The sequence below is a fragment of the Peromyscus maniculatus genome, chromosome 3, assembly GCF_049852395.1.
Source record: "Peromyscus maniculatus bairdii isolate BWxNUB_F1_BW_parent chromosome 3, HU_Pman_BW_mat_3.1, whole genome shotgun sequence".
NCBI classification, from domain to species: Eukaryota; Metazoa; Chordata; class Mammalia; order Rodentia; family Cricetidae; genus Peromyscus; species Peromyscus maniculatus.
This window is the reverse complement of record NC_134854.1, coordinates 129,026,335-129,044,880: the sequence shown is the minus strand read 5'-3', so window position 1 is coordinate 129,044,880 and position 18,546 is coordinate 129,026,335. Positions and strand designations below refer to the sequence as shown.

The window sequence follows — 18,546 nt, the reverse complement described above, 5'->3', positions numbered from 1 at the left end:
GATCTGCATCAACTGAAGTACAACGAGGTCTGGGTGCTGTCAGGAATACTGGGAGACGACTCGGGAAAAGTATGTGGAGCGTGCCTTGGGAACTCGCTGCTGTCAGGGCTCATGAAGGATGAGCTCGGTCAAGCTAGATAGACCCTAGCCATTTATTACACCCAGACCCCTGGGCACTCCTCTCCCCACATGTTCACTTAAGGGCATAGAATTTAATAACAAAGCAGAAGTCAGAGGGCCTGAGAAATGCACATCAGGCTCAGGGTGGAGGGAACTGCTTATGTGTCAGGCTCTGCACTTGTCAAGGCGTGAGCCGACTACTGGGGTAGTGACCACGCACCGTGCCTTCTCTTCCTGATGAAGCTTCTTAAATATTCTAACTCCCAAAGGCAGCACACTATCACCCCCAGAGGCTGAAGCTTGCAGAGTTAGCAAATTGTGGCTATCTTGGGGAGACAAGCCTTTTGCCACATAACAGTCACTGAGGGTCCAGCCTCTTTAGTGGGTTGCTTTCTTGAGAATCATCCTCCAAAGAACAGTCATGTGGCCTTTCTATTGTAAAGGAAACTGCAGGTGACTTCTTAACCAGTACAGCTCTGATGATGAAAGAATAAAGAACCGCTACAAAGTCAAACAGTGTACCCAGAGATAAGGTTCACAGCTGCTGGCTTACATCACGTAGCCACCCAAACTTCTCAGTAAGGGAATCCAACGCTTGACTCACTGCGGGGTTGGTGGGGCAGATAAATACTGTTTTCTCTTACTAGACCGGACACACACCCAGGACCCCCGAACAAAAGGAGGGTCAGGAAAAGAGAAATAATAATTTGTAAGCATATAGACAATGTTTCAATAGAGAAAAGAGGAAACAGAACACTTCGTAACCCTGTTATCAGCAGAGACAGAGCAAACCCTGGGGGCACCAAACTTGAAGAAGCTCACGGGACAGGTCCTGGCTATGCGGTTCTATTTTTGGTGGTGGTTCTGTATCTGATGCGCTCCTTCACACCAAGGTGAGTCTTGTTAAAGTAACATCTTATATCTTGTCAGTGTGCCTGGAAATAGAAGACATCTGTTTTCTGCTTCTGTAGACACCTTACAAGACTTAAAGGAGTTAATATCTAGTGATAAGACCTCTTCAAAAATATATGAGTTTAGAAAATAGGTTATAAAGTCTATTTGGAGATTGTAAGGAAGAAGTTTCAGAGTTAATTTCAAAAGTTACAAATTTAGAGACAACAATAAGGAAATGATGTCATAGTATAACTGAAGGCATTTTGCTTTTGCCTTCTGCTGAAATTTCTTTGGTATCCATGACGTTTTCATTTTACCTAAAATGTACAAAAAAGCTTATGAAATATCTCACTTGCCTTTATACTCACTAATTTAATTAGTTACCTAAGGTGAGGAAGATATATATTCCATATACATGGAAAGAATGGATGGAAAAGAATCAAAAAAATTTTTTTAAAAGAGAAACAGAAAAAGAGAGGGGAAAGACAGGAAAAATTAGAATTCAATGAATTATAATTAACATTTCATTACCTGTTATTTCTGCTTTATTGTTAATATGTTCTCTTCCATAGTTGTCTGGTAATAAATCTATGTAGTTGTTATTAAGTTTACATTTTGAAATATAATAAAGTTTTGGAAATCAAGCTGTCTCATTTGTTTACCATTACTTAAAATGCAATGTGGGGAAATTTTTAAGTAAGGCACGCAGAGAACCAGGCTTGGTAGGTGTTCCCCACGCAGTCCCAGCTGACCTAAGCTGTCCCTTAGTTCATGTTGAACAGACCTGCCTGGCCTTCTCAGGGCTGGGTACTGACTTGTTCCCACTCTTTACAGGACCAAGCCTAATAGGCATGTGCCCTGTGCTCAATAGAGTGCTAGGTGCTGGGGCTCTGATGGGATATCAGACACAACAGGCAGCTGTGGTCCTCAGCTTCTAATGTTGAGAACCCGTGGAACTGAAGGGATCGTCCATAGACAGGTATGTCCACCACTGAGGCAGCATCTATGTGGATAATACTTAGTGGCAAATGAGACTGGCAGGATGTGTTTAAGTGTTGGGATACTGGTGGCAAATGCCTTCTCTGTACAGAATATTGAGGGTGGCATCTATTTGCATCTGGATTTATGGAGTGTTTTGTGTTTTTGGCCACAACTTGACCCCAAGGATGATATTTTAGGACTATTATAGAAAATTATTCAGAAGTCCAGTAGTGGGAAGAACAAAGTGTTGCATATGTCATCCTGTTGCTCGTTTCTATTTTTATGAGCATGTCCAGTTTTTTCACTGTGGGGGTAACACAGTGTACCTAGCTAAACATATCCTTTGGTTTACATATTCAGCCCCCCCCATGTAAGAATTGGGTTTTATGACTGACTATACTGTACAGGGTTAAAAAAAGGGAAACAAATTCTTTCCTTGTGATAGTCTAAAAGGGCATATGAATCTTCCCAGTGGCTTTTCAATTTCTGCTATTCAGGTTGTGCTTGGAATTAGATGTTACCACAAGTCACTCACAAAGGTTCTAAAAATAGGGCTACCAATATAATTTTGGTTGCAAAATGAATGCTCCTAATTGGAAAGGAAAAATTTTATTTCTGAACTTCAGCAGAATTTGGCTGATTCTTAGGAACACTGGGGAAGTCCATCATCAATGGCTAAAGCCTGACTCAACTTCATTTCTAGAAAAATCTGTCATGTGAAAGACTGCACTCCTGTTTTCTTCTAAATTTTAATGAGGGCACTCAAGAAATCTAAGTTTACTCACAGAAATGTCACATAAACAAATTTCTTCTGATCACCCTCAAGGATAGAGCATGTATTTCTAATGTAGGCAGGCAATCTTTATTTATTTTATTCTTCTAAATTTACATCTTAATTTAGCAATGTAATGGCTCTGGTTTGCATTATAATTGATATCCAAGAGAAATGAGTTAGGTATATTGTCATCTTGAGATTACACAAATAAAGAAAGCTACTGTATAACTATATTTTAATATGATGATTTATAGCTCATTTGATAATAGTGTAACTTTGAATGTATGAACCAAAGAGCTTGAATCTTTTTATCCCTAACCAAAGATGACAGCTCCTACAAAGGGCCCATGTGCTTTGAGCAGCCACACAGAGATGAAGCCTAGAGGTGTTTGGGGAAACAGAGCCAGCTAATCACAGGAAACAGTCAGATGTTGAAGCTCCAGGAACATTCAGCCTTTGCTGAAATTTATCTGCCCGGCTTTGAAATATTTGTGGTCTATTTGAGCACTTTGTGCTGTCCATAGGACACTGATTTTTTTTTTCCAAAGGCATAGAAAACTCAGGAGATACGGAAAAAAAAAAAAAAAACATGTTGCCATTAATGGCCAAAACTTAGTAAAAAAAAATGTTTGAGTGATAAAACTTGAAAGAGAATTCTATTTTTAGCAGCTATAAAATCAGAATACAAGGTAAATTCTAGGGGAGAGTGCTTACTAATATAAAATATTCAATTACCTCCCCACTGAGATATTAAACAGAATCATTATTTACTTCAACAATTTAATTGCAAAGGATAAACAGATGTTTGTTATTTTTACAAGCACTGCGTTAAGACACTTCCTGTTCTACCAGTCAGTAAAAGTCACTATAGGGTATTAATTTTTAGGGATTTTTTTCCCTGACCTAGAACTCATGTTAATGAAAACCAGTGAACGTAGGGCATATTAAACATCATGTCGGGAAACGCTGACATCTGAAGATGTAGCTTTCATAATTGAGACAGCCGCTACCTTTCTTGTTATTAAGGATATTTTAGCTGAGCTTCACAGGCCTGGTGCATTAGAAATGCTTCCCTTTGGTTCATAAAAAGTCTGACTTGTTGAAAATTTAGAAGACTATTACAATGTCTGTTTTCATTGTCATGATCATGATCGGTATGAAAAATCACTTGTATGGAGTGGAAATGTCATAAAAATAGTAAAAAGGATTATTTTGGTGAAAACTGGCCTAACTCTGAAAGTTCATTTGAAAAAAAGAAAAAAGAAAGAAAGAGTTGAATGACTTCTATATGCTGTCCCTTTACGGCTGTTGTGTTATTACTCCAACTTGGGCAGTAATAGCAATATGTTAAGTAAGATATTGTAAGATGAGATTAAATAATGAAGCAAAAGTATCTGGAGTTAATTTTCAGAATTTATCCATTTAATGAAGTTCTTTCCTTTGCCTGCACTGGAATTAGACTTTGAAAATGTCTAGTCATTTAAATCATTTTAAAGTAAAACCTTCTCTTATTGATTTTTTTTTAAATGATTTATTGTGAAAGTGTTAAGGGTCTAAGCAAGGTCTTTCATATTCTAAACAAGGCTCTCCTAGTGAGCTACAACTCAGCCCTGTAAGTCATTTTAATTACTATCAAGCTGCAAGAGCATCTTTTGTTGTCTGAAGATTGAGGTATGACCCAAGTTCATACAGCCACACACACACATGATGAATAAATAAATGCCTTAATTTTCTTTTTAAGTGAGGAGGCACACCCCAGGTGGAAGCCACACACACTTTTCATTCTTAAAGTTAAGCTCCAGAAAATCTCTGGGAAAACTCCAGCTCTCTAATCTACAGGTCCCAGCAGGAGCTGTGGCATTCCCCTTTGAACTCAAGGTCTGAGACCCCTCTGCTTTTCCTCATTCCCTTAACCCAACATTCTACTCTCCACCCATCTCATTGTCAAGTTGTTTTCTGGAGGGAGAAATACTTACACTTTTTCTAAGTGTCTGATCATGTTCTTTGTCTGCCCCCTGTCCTGTTCTCATTTGGGTCCTTAAGACTATAAATCATCTTCCCCCAAACTCAAAGTATCACCAATTTATTCCAGACATTAAATGGAAGTTTACGTTTCTCACATTACAAATTGTTATCAATGTAAGTTTCTTGTCACATTGACTTGAAGGGGAAGGGTGGTGGGATCAAACCTAGGACCTCCTACGTAACACTCTACCACCAAGCCCCTAATTTAAAAACATATGAACGAAATCAGTAGTGTTTATTTATTATTAATTACTTAGAACTTTTCCCATCCGGAGGCCTGCTCTACTGTCCTGAATATCAATCGTCTGCTGTTTTCTTCTTTTTCTTCTACCGCTACGTGTTTGCTCGGTGGACTCTAGTGGAATCTCTGCTTGTGTGTATTGTGAACTTTAATTCACCCTCTGTGAGTCAAAACAGAAGTCTCTTTGCACCTATTGTGCCCCAGACACATCACACCTTTCAATTAATTACTAATTTACATGTCATTCTGTCCCAACAGATGATTCTACAACCCAAGAGCAAAGCCCCATATGTTTGCATTCCCAGCAAGCAAAAGAGATAGATTATAAGCAGTTGCTAGGTGACCCACTGACTGATCTCAAGTTAGAAAGTAGCTGCCAGCTTTCCTTAGAAATGACAATGCGATGATCTGGAATTTGTCTTCCATGTTTCCCCTAGGATTTGACCATCATGCAGCCTATGTTACTAATCCTTGTGGGGGCTTGGACAACACTGCAAGCTGACTTGCTTTCTGACAAAAAGGGTAAGGATCGTCTATCCAATAATGTCTGTTTTTGTTAAAGTATATTATAAAAACGGTAATGGAATTTTCTCCAAAATAAGCATTCAGTTGGGAAGTTTTTTATAAAACAGTGTAACTCTTGAAATTTAAGAAATCATTGTGGGCAGAAATGTAAATTCTATACTTCAGTGAAAAATTCAATTCTAAGAGTATATATGGGCATCGTGGAAGAAGGCAGCCTCTAGAGGCCATGTTTAGGACCCCCATTTCCACTGGGAATTTCACAAAAGGCCTCACAAGAAGCAAGAATAAACTTCTACCATTTTTCTTTTCTTTTTTGCCCCTGAAACGCGTTGATCTAAGGGTTTAGTATGATGATGGAGGTTAAGAGAGGAAAACGGTTTGATGGCACCAGCCCAGCTCTATCTCGAACTCTCTATGAAGATGGTATTCTGTCTTGGTACTGCCCAGCACATAGCCACTGTCCACATAACCACCAAGCAGCTGAAATGTACACAGTGCAGCTAGAGCAATGAACTTTGGGGGTTAGTTAGCTAATTTAGATCTGAAAAGCCACAGTAGCCAGTGGCTGTTGGAATAAAGATGAACTACACAGGCGGTCCTGGAAACCCTTGCATGTCAAACACAGGTGCGGAGTTATGAAGGGCTTTTAAAGGTCAATGGAAAACACTGACAATTTAGAAAATGAATAAATTAAAGATTATGTGTTTCACAATGTATAGTGTTGCCCGAGTTTGGATGAAAAATTTTAAGAAGTTGTTTAGACACACGCCAGAAAAAACATAACAGAATAAGACATGAATTGAAAAGTTTTACTTTCTTCTTTTTGCTCATTGTGTTTTACAGTATTTCTACAATGAGTACTGAGTCCTTAATTAAAGAAAATATTTTATCTTGAAAGCAAATCCTTTTTTTCTACTCAAATACTTTAGATATGGCTAATAATGAAAAATAAATACATTTTACATCGTGAATCACTGATCTTAAAAATAAGTAGGTACTTTTATGCAATGGAAACTAGATGTCCATGAGACAATTGTTTTCATGTTTGATATATGCTGCCCCCAACCCCCAGTGTGTTCTATTTATCTTCTATACTCATGTGAAAAGGAAAGAAGAGGGATTAGAAGTCCAGAAATTGTTATCACATCCCATCCACTGATTATGATGCTTAGTGTAAAAACTACACCTTTAATGAATAACAATATGGTAGATTGTTCATATTCAATAAAACCATGTGAAAGTTACAGGTAGTGCCTGGATGATGAACTAGCAATCATTTTAAAGAAACTTTTGCCAAATTACTTCTGTATCATATATTCTAATAAGCCACAACAAACCAGTATGTTACTTAAGAAAATAATTAAAATCTGTTAAAGACTGGGAATATAGCTCAGTGGTAACATATCTGTCCCATATTCCCTGGCCCTGAGTTTCACCCCCAGCACCATACACAAAATGGACAATTGAACATTGTATCATTTTTGTTTGTTGTTGTTTTTTGAATCAATAGTTTTACTTCGACCACCTGTCAATTTTACTGTTAAAGCCATTGGATTGGCTCAAGTTCTTTTACACTGGGCCCCAAATCCTGACCAAGAGCAAAGAAATGTTGATCTACAATATCATGTGAAAATAAGTGTTCCACAAGAAGATGAGGTAAGTGCTGGGTCTGATGAAAACAAAACAAAACAAAACAAAAACCAAACAAACTGAGAGTGAATATTCATTTTTTTAAACTGCATTTTTCTTCATGAAGTGAAATTCTTCATAAAGAACATCTAATTACTAAAGATCTTCTTGTATTACCAGTAGGATCCATAAAGTGAATTAGACACATGCTTATTATTCAAAATGAAACAGTAGCCTAGAAGGCTTTACTTCGAGGAAAGTCCTCTCGCTCTCTCTCTCCCTCCCTCCCTTCCTCCCTTCCCCTCTCTCTAGTGTGTGTGTGTGTGTGTGTGTGTGTGTGTGTGTGTGTGTGTGTGTGCGTGTGAGAGAGAGAGAGAGAGAGAGAGAGAGAGAGAGATGTACATGTGTTTTATGCACTTGTTAGTGTAGGTCTGTGTACATGCGCGGTGGCTAGGTATGCAGGGGTATGAAGGCCACAGGTTGACACTTTCCTTGATCCCTCTCCAAGACCTTTTGTTTTTGAGAGAAGCCTCTCCTTCAATTGCAAGATCATCAATTTGCCTAGGCTTCAGGGATCCACCTCTCCGCACTACCCCAGTGTTAGGGTTACAGGTGCATGTTGCTATGTGCCTTGGATTTTACATGTGTTTTGGGGACCCAGACTCAAGTCGTTGTGCTCACACAACAGTGACTTTTTTAATTCAGGCATCTTCCCAGACTATTTACCAACTTTTGAAGGGTAATGTATTTGATAGTACTGTTTACTTATCTCCTAAAATGTCAATAAAACTAGAAGAAAGTCATGAACGAAATGGTACAAGGGAGCAGTACAGGGTCAGAAAACCCAAGGTGAAGGCCAAGTTCATTCACTACCTTGTTTATATCCTCAGGTCTTGAGTTGATTTCTCAGGTTTATGCTAGGAATGTGCTAACACACCTACTGCTCATCATACTTGTAGTAAGGCAAAAGAAAGGAACATGTGGTTTGTACTAACCATTTTGGAGTAAATATGAAATTTTAAAGAATTTTCTGTCCAGAAGCTGCTCCTAGAGAGGAGACTGGCATTAATGATGAGAATCAAAGGCAACTTGAGCTTTAATTACAATATGGTGTTTGTTATTAAAAGAGGAATATGTTCATGTGTCATTGAGAAACTATATTAATTTTATGATGCCCCTTTTCTAAGAAAATTACTTCATACCATTTTATTTATTATCATTTTCAAAGTGGAGTAAAAGGCCTATTTGATTGGTGTTGTTTTCTGTTACATACCATGACTGGCGGGTTTTATTTTAGTATAACACCAGGAAGACTGAAAGCAAATATGTGGCCCCCCTTCATGACGGCTTTGCAGCTAGTGTGAGGAGCATCCTAAGGAGAAGCCACTCTTCCCTGGCCAGCAGTTGGGTTTCTGCTGAACTCAAAGCTCCATCAGGTAAAGGAGACATGGGACATCTAAATTTCATATTTTACACTTCTCAGAATGGGAAAGAGCCTTTTTTCTTTAGCCTGGCACTACACCTTCCAATCTCCTTTTAATCTTTCATAGCACCCACATTCCAATCATAACTTTCATACGGCCATCCAGGTCCACCTGTGGCACCCCTGCAAGCACACCCCTGTATCTACACTGGGAGCTGCGGCTTCTGATACACATAAGCAGAGATAGATCTGTTTAAACATTTTAACACAGAGTGACACAAACACAAGGTGGAAAAAAAAAGGAGGAGACAGGCCATCAGACCCTGGGATATGTGACTTCCTAAGTCATATATGTTTTAGCACCATATCTATGAGTGTTTTTCAAATCTTTATTCTGGCCACATCATTGGAGAAGAAGATCCTGCCTCCCGTATTATTAGTCAGCTTTCTTTTTGCTATAACAAATATGTAAGATAATACACTTATTTTGGTTTCTGGTTTGGGTGGGGGTTTCCACCCATGACCTGTCAGGCCTATTTTTAGTCCATTTAACAACACAGCATATCCTTCCAGAAGCAGGTGGTAGAGGTCTAGAGCCAGGAAGCAAGGGGAGGCATAAAAAGGGCAAGGCCCCACTGTCTATCCCCTTTACAGATGTGTCTCCAAAGACCTCCCCAAAGACCCCAACTCAGGCAGGACTCTCCACTTCCCAACTACACCATGAGCTGCACAGCAAAGTCTTTAACAAATAGAACCTGGGGCACACTTAACCAAAAAACCCTGAACTGTGTTGGTAACAACACAGATGTGTGCATTTACTCATCATTTTCCAGTGGTTTGCCCCTAAAGAAGGAGTGTACTTCAAGGAATATAGATGAATATACATATGGGCCATTGTGTACCTTGCATTAAGCCATTATTTCACATTTACAGAACAACTGAACTTCCTCTATGTGGTTTTCCTTTTAGTGTTAAGTTTCTGCAGTTCTAATTATTCCCTTAGTACCACCGCCCAATACATGCTTACACTAATCAAGTATTATTTATGCCACTAACCAAGTGAAAATCCATACTGAATTATGTCTTGGATTGGAACTGGGAAACTGATGACTTACTTTGACATGACATAGACTGTGCAGATGTTTAGTATGCGGACACATGTATGTGCAGAGTGAGGAGGGAAGCCCTATATCCATAGGCTCCACATTTATCTTTTCAACTAAATGTGGATCAAAAGCATTCTACGAAAAAAGCATTGAAGCATCTATACTTTTCATGAACAGATTGTTTCATGCCATTATTCTAAATAACACAGTCTAACAATTATTTACTAAGCACTTACGTTAAGTATTCCAAGTTCTCTAGAAAGGATTTATACTAATCCAGAGGCTGTGTAAGCCATATGCAAGATGACATCATATAAGAGACCTGAGCATCTGACGGTTTTAGTATGGGAGGAAAGTTCTGGAACAAATACTACAGATACAGAGGCACAATTTTATAGATACATATGTGTCTATACCAAATATAATATGCATGTATGTATCATAAGGCAAACTAACCAGTTTTCTGTCTCCAAATTCCAAATGGCAATAGGAAGCTCTCTCCTCTCACCCTTTCCCTCTGTCCAATGAAAGACACTTGATGACACTGATAAAAATTAGTCTATAGCTGTTTTAAGAAAAAATAAAAACCCTTCCATTATTCAGGGTTTCCTCTTTAGGAAGGTTATCCCTGACCCTAGCCTCGAAAATACTTTTCCCCCTTCTTTGTTTGATAGAGTGTTCTGGGTAGCACAAACATAATTTGGGGGGAAGTCCAGTGCAAACAAAGATTAGAATCTTAGATTTTAAGTTATGGTATGTTAAGGAGACTGGCAAGCTGTTGTACATTGGTCTCTAATATAATGGTAAGATCTTGGGGTATTGCCAAAATGCATCCCCGAGCAGTAATCCATGCGATTCTTGAGATATAGATGCTAAGGAATGGCTCATATAATCTAAGAGGGAAGGGGATTCTGGAGAGATTCCTTGACCTAACCTCTCATTTACAGCAGGAAAAACTGGAATTCAGGCAGCATTTGGGGAAATCCCTCACAGTCAGGTACTGACAAGTATAGTATTAGAGTGCTCAAGTTGTTGGACACATGACACTAGACTTGAACTTTCAGACATCCGTCTCACTGACACACCTCCACAGCTTCATCTACAATAGCTGAAAAGTTCTTTCATGTCAAAACCCAAGGCTTTATAGCTTTAGTTTCATTTCTCCAGTAAATTTGCCCTTTGCAAATGAGTTTCTATAATTGGATGTTTGTGGTCACTCACAATCAATAGTATCTCAAACAAAAGCACAAAATTCATAAACCATCATGGCAATGTTTTGTTCTTTTTATCTGTGGTCCCCTAGGGTCTTCTGGAACCTCGGTTATGAATTTAACTTGTACCACAAACACTGTTGTGAGTAGTCACACCCACTTAAGGCCATACCAAGTGTCTCTTCGCTGCACCTGGCTTGTTGGCAAGGATGCCCCTGAGGACACACAATATTTCCTATACTACAGGTCAGTATCTATTTTTACTTATGCAAATTATCCATTTCCTCTTCCCTTATAAAAACTCATGGGTGTTGCAATTTAGGTTTGGTGTCTGGACTGAAGAATGCCAGGAATACAGCAGAGATGCACTGGACAGAAATACTGCATGCTGGTTTCCCAGGACATTTATCAACAGCAAAGGGTTTGAGCAGCTTGCAGTGCATGTTAATGGCTCAAGCAAGCATGCTGCAATCAAGCCCTTTGATCAGCTGTTCACTCCACATGCCATTGGTAAGACACTAATGCCAACACTGGAATAATGGAATAGTAGAATCTTTGCATTGTAAAGGGTCTTGCTACCTTTTAAATATTGAACAATCATACAATCAATATGAGGGAAAAAAACTAAGATAGGCATCCCAACTTTAATTCTACATAATTGCTGCATGACTTGGCAATGTAGGGGACTGTCCTGAGAATAGGAAGATGTTTAGTGGTCTTTTTGGCCCCTATCTATTAGTTAACTAACTCTTATCTTCCCTACTTGTTCCTTCTCCTGAGCTGTCATGAAGTCAGATCTTAAACATATCCTTTTAAGGGTAGAGTTCTCCCCAGTTGAGAATGATTGCACCCAGAAAAGTCATGGCAGTACTCATCTGTTCTGGCTTCTTCCATGAAATGTATGTCCACAGGTCTTGTAATAGATTGTACCCAGAACAGTTCCGAGCCTTTTCCCCAAGGTGTGGTTCTTCTGTAATCCAAAGGTATTCATTCAGGTTTTCCATCATGTGGCTTTTCTTTCAAAGCTAACCGTCTCAAATCCTTATTGGTTCTTTGTAGTGGTTTGGACTCATCTCTAGACTTTTAAACAATATGTCCACAGGTCTTTTCTCTCCTCCACCCTTGTCTTTTCTTTCCCACTTTCTCTTTCATTTTTCTCATATGTGTATGTGTACTATGTATGTATTTGTGCAGGTGTGCTTGTCCATGCAGAAGCTTGGGATTAACATCAGAATATCTTCCTCAATTGCTTCTCCATTTTATTTTGTAGGAATCAGAAACTTTCACTGGATCTGGAACTTGTCATTTTTGCTAGACTGGTTGGATAGCTAGTGAGGCCCTAGAATCCACCTACCTCTACTACCCAACCACCACCCCCAGCTCTGAGGTTGCAGCTGTTTTCACCTAGGTGCTGGGAATCCAAACTCAGGTCTCTGATGCTAGTATGAAAGTGCTTACTCCTGTAAAGATATATTTAGCTCAATCTGTTCTTTTTATACAGAAGCTTCTTGTTCTATCTGACAAAACAAGACAACAATAACAAAAAATAAACACTGAAACCAGAAAGGAGAAGTGATTTTCCCAGAGCTATCCCTCTGCTGGGAAATGGATGTGGGGCACATGGTCCCTGCTCTGACCATGAGCACAGTCTAACCTGGAAAGTTAAAGGGATGCTGGGTACACCTTGCAATGAGCTGCCAGGAGAAGGGTGCCAATCAATCCCTTCCATGTGGAGTAGTGATTTCTGTTCTTTATATGTGTAAATCTATTCGGCAAGCCATACCAAGAACCTCGTGGGAAGCCACCCACTTCCTGTGGCTTGAGATTGGTTGATTGAGACCTAATGGTAAATCTTGAAAAAAGCATATCTTAGAAATGGTGGCTTGGGGCTGTCAGCCCTGATCAGTGTTTTCACAGAATTGCCGCTGACCTACCTCTTCTTCTCTTACCTAGATCAAGTGAATCCTCCAATGAATGTGACAGTTGAGATTGAAGAAACTTCTCTTTACATCCAATGGGAGAAACCAGTTTCAGCCTTTCCAGTCCATTGCTTTAATTACGAATTGAAAATTTACAACCCAAAGAATGGTTACTTTCAGGTAATTTTTAATATCTTTCCAGTATTCCATGATAGACATCCATTATTTGTGGAGCATTTAAAACAGTGGTTCTTAACCTTCCCAATGCTGCAACACTTTAATACAGTTCCTCATGTTGTGGTGACCCTCAACCATAAAGTTATTTTTATTGCTACAAAGTAACTGTAATTTTGCTACTACTATGAATCCTAATGTAAATATTTTCGGATATACAAGTTTGCCAAAGGGGTTGCAACCCACAGGTTGAGAGCCACTGCTTCAAAAGTTTCAGTAGTGACTACTCCGGGTGTTTTTAAGTACCAACCAAGTCAGTGTTGACTTACATCTGCCCCAGATTTTACAGAAATAAATCAAATCTTGCAGTAGTTTTATTTTGAAAAGGCAAACTTCGAGTTGAAAATATTACGAAGAATAAAATGAAATTCATTTGTAAGAGCTTTGCTAAAACTACAAATGATGCAGCTACAGTAGGGGGAATCGGGAAGGCAAGTTTTCCGGAAGTTAGAATTATCCTAAGAGCCTGTAATTCTACTTCCAGGTATGCATGCAAATGATTTCAAAACAGGGTCTCGAGAAGACATTTGGACACCCTTGCTCAAAGCAGCATTACTCACAAGCTGAAACAGCCCCCACATCCATTAATCGATGACTAGAGTCAGGCTTGGTGGCATACGTTTGTGATTCCAGCACCCAGGAGGGAGGCAGAGAGAGGCAGAATGCTGTAAATTTGAAGCTAGTCTGGATTACATAGCAAGATTTTTATCTGAAAACAAACAAGCCAAGCCTAAAGCCCTACAGAATATGAATGGAAAAACAACATGGGATATAAATTAATGTGTACAAAGGGTCATTCTTCAGTCTTTGAAAGGACATTCTGATACATGCTACAATATGAATGAGCCTAAGGACAGCAAGCAAGGTGAAATAAGCAGGTCGCAAAAGACAAATAGTATATGATTCTGCCTTTATGAGATGCCCTGGGTGGAGAAACACATAAAAACAGAAGGCAGTACAATGACTGCCAGGAAATGGGCAATGGAAATTGAGGAACCATTGTCTAATGGGAACAGTGTCCAGAGTGTGAATTTTTGATCACTCACTAGGTGATGGGAATTGAATGGAGGGTCTCATGCACACAGAGCCCAACTTCAGACTTGCAAAATGAAAAGTGTGTTGCAGTCTGGTTGCACAACAGCATGTCTGTTCAACATTTCTGGCCTGCACACTTGACAATGGTGCACTGGGCATGTGTTACACCCATGGAGTTTTATTGTGTTACTTTATACCTTGTCCACAATAACTGTTGCATAATTATGTTTCCTATTTTATTAAGCCCCATCCTCCCCACAAAAAAGCCAAATAATTTCTTACAGTCACAAAGCTAAAAGTTAAGAGCACTGACTGCTCTTCCAGCGGACCCAGGTTCAATTCCCAGCACCCATGTGGCAGCTTACAACTGTCTGTAACTCCAGTTCCAGAGGATCTGGTGACCACCCACAAACATACATACAGGCAAAACACCAATGCAACAAAAAATAAATTAAATAAAAATAAGTGGACATAAGATGAGTCCTGCCCTGGCAAATGGCATCAGAGCCTCCCACCATAGGAAAGATCAACAGAGTACAGAAGGGAGGGGGGACAAAACAGCCTGTCATCCACCCCAGCATGGAGGTGAATGTAGCCTGGGGGCATCAGACAGAAACTTGACTACTGAGGAAAAGAGAGAAGGACATCATAGTGTGTGTTTCCAAAAATATCCTCTGTGAAGGACCGGCTTTCTCTTGTAAATTTCTAATCTGTCATAGATTAGCGCTTTCATAAACATTAAAAAGGATCAACTAGGGAAAAAACAAAAACAAAACAAATACAACTGAAGATATGAAAATACAAACCAATTGATCATGTTGTCACGGCAACGTCCAACGGTTCTCCACTTCTAAACTGTGCTCTCACTGTCTGCACTGATCTTATCATAGAGCAGCAACCAGCATTTCCTGACCTGTAATAGTCCACAGCCACACTGTGCCTGCCAGGCGTGTGAGCAAAAGGAATAGGCCAGAGGCTTGAGAGTGCATGCTTCCTCCAGCCAAATGGTAGTGACCGAGCTGGCCTCACCACAAGGCTAACATTAGACTTATAGCTCTGTACTTATATAGCAATTTCAGAGTGGCTCTGTGAGACTTTCACTAGAAGCCAAAGAGCATCTACTTTAAAACTAGGACCATGGGCAATGAGCAGCATCAAAGGATTTTACATGGTTGACAAGTGTAGCATTTACGGGGTAGAAGGGTAATCCTGGCTGCAATGTATAGGCTGGATGTGAGGGAGACCAAGTGGGTACAGGGATGTGAGGTATTTGGACCATCCAAGCAATAGAGCAGAAAACCCACACGGGCTGTGGTCACTGGACAGGGCTGAACAGGCACAAACCACGTGCTGTTTAGAACTAGGACTTACCAGTGTGGAAGGACAAGGTACTAGAGACTATGTATATTGTTGAAGGTGACTCCAATTTTTCCATATGAAACATGAATTTTCCTACATGGCTTCACCTGGTCCTTCAGCTGATCCTTTTATATATTTTAGTTATAACATCAATTTTCCCCCTCAGGGTAACTTGCCAAGACCTCACACTGGAACAGTGTAGAATACACTCATGACTACGCCCTGTTGATTTTAGATTACTTGCTAAATAATGAGCCACATTACCTGCATGTGACCCCCTCAAGTCGGTATTCTGCAAAAATTATATGTCTAGACATTATTATAATGTTAATTTTTCCCATTTAGATGGAAAAACTGGCCACCAACAAATTCGTCTCAAAAATTGATGACGTTTCTACATACTCCATTCAAGTGAGAGCAGTTGTGAGCTCGTCTTGCAGAGTGTCTGGAAGCTGGGGCGAGTGGAGTCAGCCTATTTATGTGGGTGAGTCCCTATTGTGTATTTAAAAGCAATGGCAACAGATGATCCTGGTGAGTGCACATGTTCACTCAGGTCTTGAAATGGCTTCATCTTCACTCTGCCTCACCTTTTATCCATCCACTGTGTCTTCAAGTAGATGCCTGTGTTCTAGGAAGCCTCATGGTCCCACTGTCTCTTTAGCACAAGCCCTTCCCAGGCCTATTTTATTTTGTTCCAGAATTTTTATTTAGATTTTTCTGTTTTTACTTCCATCCATAGTGTGCGTGTATGTGTGCATGCATGAGTGTGTGCTGTATGAGAGGGTGTGTGTGTGTGTGTGTGTGTGTGTGTGTGTGTGTGTGTGTATGTATGTATGTGTGTGTATGCAGGTATGTGCACTGTGTATGTGTGTTCGAGCAAGACAAAGGGGGATGTCAGCATCCTGCTCGATTATTCCTTGCCTTGTTCCTTTGAGACAGGGTCTCTTGTTGAACTTGGGGCTCGGCTGGTATGCAGTAAGCACCAGAGGTCCTCAGACCTCTGTGCTCAACAGCGTTGTGTTTACAGGTACCTGTGCAGCCATGCCCAGCTTTTCAAATGGATGTTGGGAATCTGAACTCAGTCCCCTACACTTGTACAGCAAGCACTCTTACCTGCTGAGGCATCTCCCCAGCCCCTATCTAATTATTTAGAGTACACTTTTTATTTTCAGATAATTGCAGGTTCATAAGCTGAGGAAAGAAACAGAAATACAATCTGTTTTTTTTTTTTTGACCTCATTTCTCCCAATGGCAACATCTTGTAAAACCGATAGTATAATTTTAAAACTACAAAATTGACATTGATGACCCTCCATCTTTCTCCGAGCCTGTGGATTTAATGCATAATTATTTCTTTATGTTTGGTCTTATGCCGTGTTAGTATTCACGTTGCAGCTCAGTCAAGATGCCAAGTTGTGGATCATAAGATTGTTCCCTTTAACCTTTGGAAACACGCCCATCCTCTTTTGCCCCTCATTTCTAGGCCCTGGAAAGGTCCCCATCACCATAATTTTGCCATAATCAGGTATGAATTTATTTGTTTCCTTTTTTAAAAGATTTTAAAATTAAATAATCTCAAGGTCCATGAAACCTGGATCCATCCCTGAACCTTTAGCCTAACAGATAGTAATTTGGACATCTCTTGGGCATGTGTGTTGGTTTTGAACCTATTTTTATTTGTGATCAAATTGACTGGTTTATTTGGTAAATAAAATGAGTACCATACATGACAAGTAACGGAATGGGTAGCAACCATAGACAAAGGGGTATATTTCTTGGATAAAGGAAATTACTGGTATACATAGATATTTGCAAAACACCACTCTAGATGATTTTCATATATTCTCTTAGATAAATCTATCAAGAAACCGGTCCTTCAGATAAGGATGTATATTTGGAACATTTGGGTGATGGGCTTACCTCTTACAAGCTCTGAGATTGGGTGAACCCTAGGTTAATGTATTCTAGGGCCCAGTCTCTTAGCACTCTGTCATGGTCTGATAGGACCCTACATGTTGCAAGGTGCTTAGCAAATTAGATGGGCATAGAGGACTTGGTGGTTACAGCTGGTTACATTACCTCTTACAGGACCTAAGGGATGTTCCAAAACAACTGGGACAGCATACTTAAAGAGAAATTTATGTCAGGCACATACTAAAATTTTCTACTAAAGTAATTCGCTCACTTGGGCTACAGGGTGGGTCCTCCGGAAATTCTTGGGCAGCGAACCATTAGCCTGTGTGGTGGTGAGTCAGAACTGATGTTATCAGGTTCATTTCCAGGGGAGAGAGGAATGACGGAAGGGCTTGAGAGGTGGAGCACTGATCTGGGTCTGTAAGGAGGCTGAGAACATTGCCTCGAATTCCCGTGGCACCCCCTACAGTTGTTCAATACACAACCCACACTGCCGTGTTCAGTGCCTGGCAGCATTGGTGTGTGTGTGTGTGTGTGTGTGTGTGTGTGTGTGTGTGTGTGTGTGTGTGTGTTTGCTAGGAGCAGCACCGTGAGCTTCCCAGGGAGAGGAACTGAAAGTGGGGTATGGGGAACTGAAAGATGGACAGCCTTACCTACCTCATAATTTTGACGAGGTGAATGTTCTTCTCCCTTTCTCCCCGGCTGAACTAAACTGACCTGGTACACATAGGACCGCTCTAAAAAAACATGTCATTTGCACAAATAAAACTTATTCTGTGCCCCAAGAGAAAACCAAGACTCATTAGTCTCAGGGATTTTGAAACAAGATTATTAATTTTATCAAATCCTGTAGCAGAAGCTTTGCATATTGTATTCCATGGATTCCTTTTACAAAGTGTTTTATGTGTTTCTCAAGTGTACAACTCTTATTGGCCTGAAGCTACTGATGTTTCTCATTGTTGTCCCTATATTGCAACCTAAACAAATTTGAAAAAAAAAATGAATATGGACCAAGAGACCTCAGATGAGTATGGTAGAGTCCAAGGTCAGAATCTCGGCTAAGAAGTCAGTATTGTTTGCTGAGTGCTTGAGTCTTGAAGTTATAGTTGGTGTTGACTATTGACACTTTAGAACTTAAGAGGGTGAGGAAGCAGC

At 39.9% G+C, this 18,546-nt stretch overlaps 1 protein-coding gene across 2 annotated transcripts in view; it reads left to right on the top strand.

The window, feature by feature from the left end:
- Window positions 1-656: 656 nt before the first annotated feature.
- Window positions 657-18,546, top strand: part of Il5ra (interleukin 5 receptor subunit alpha) — a 36,294-nt gene continuing 18,404 nt past the window's right edge. The window contains exons 1-9 of one of the 2 annotated variants that reach the window (XM_076567487.1): window positions 657-1,013; window positions 1,849-1,993; window positions 5,474-5,558; window positions 7,072-7,217; window positions 8,488-8,626; window positions 11,023-11,176; window positions 11,253-11,440; window positions 12,884-13,029; window positions 15,823-15,961. In XM_076567487.1, coding sequence (XP_076423602.1) covers window positions 1,952-1,993; window positions 5,474-5,558; window positions 7,072-7,217; window positions 8,488-8,626; window positions 11,023-11,176; window positions 11,253-11,440; window positions 12,884-13,029; window positions 15,823-15,961 — 1,039 coding nt within the window. In that variant the 5' untranslated portion in view covers window positions 657-1,013; window positions 1,849-1,951. The remainder of the gene's footprint in view (window positions 1,014-1,848; window positions 1,994-5,473; window positions 5,559-7,071; window positions 7,218-8,487; window positions 8,627-11,022; window positions 11,177-11,252; window positions 11,441-12,883; window positions 13,030-15,822; window positions 15,962-18,546) is intronic. The other variant, XM_006974455.3, reaches the window with a different exon arrangement.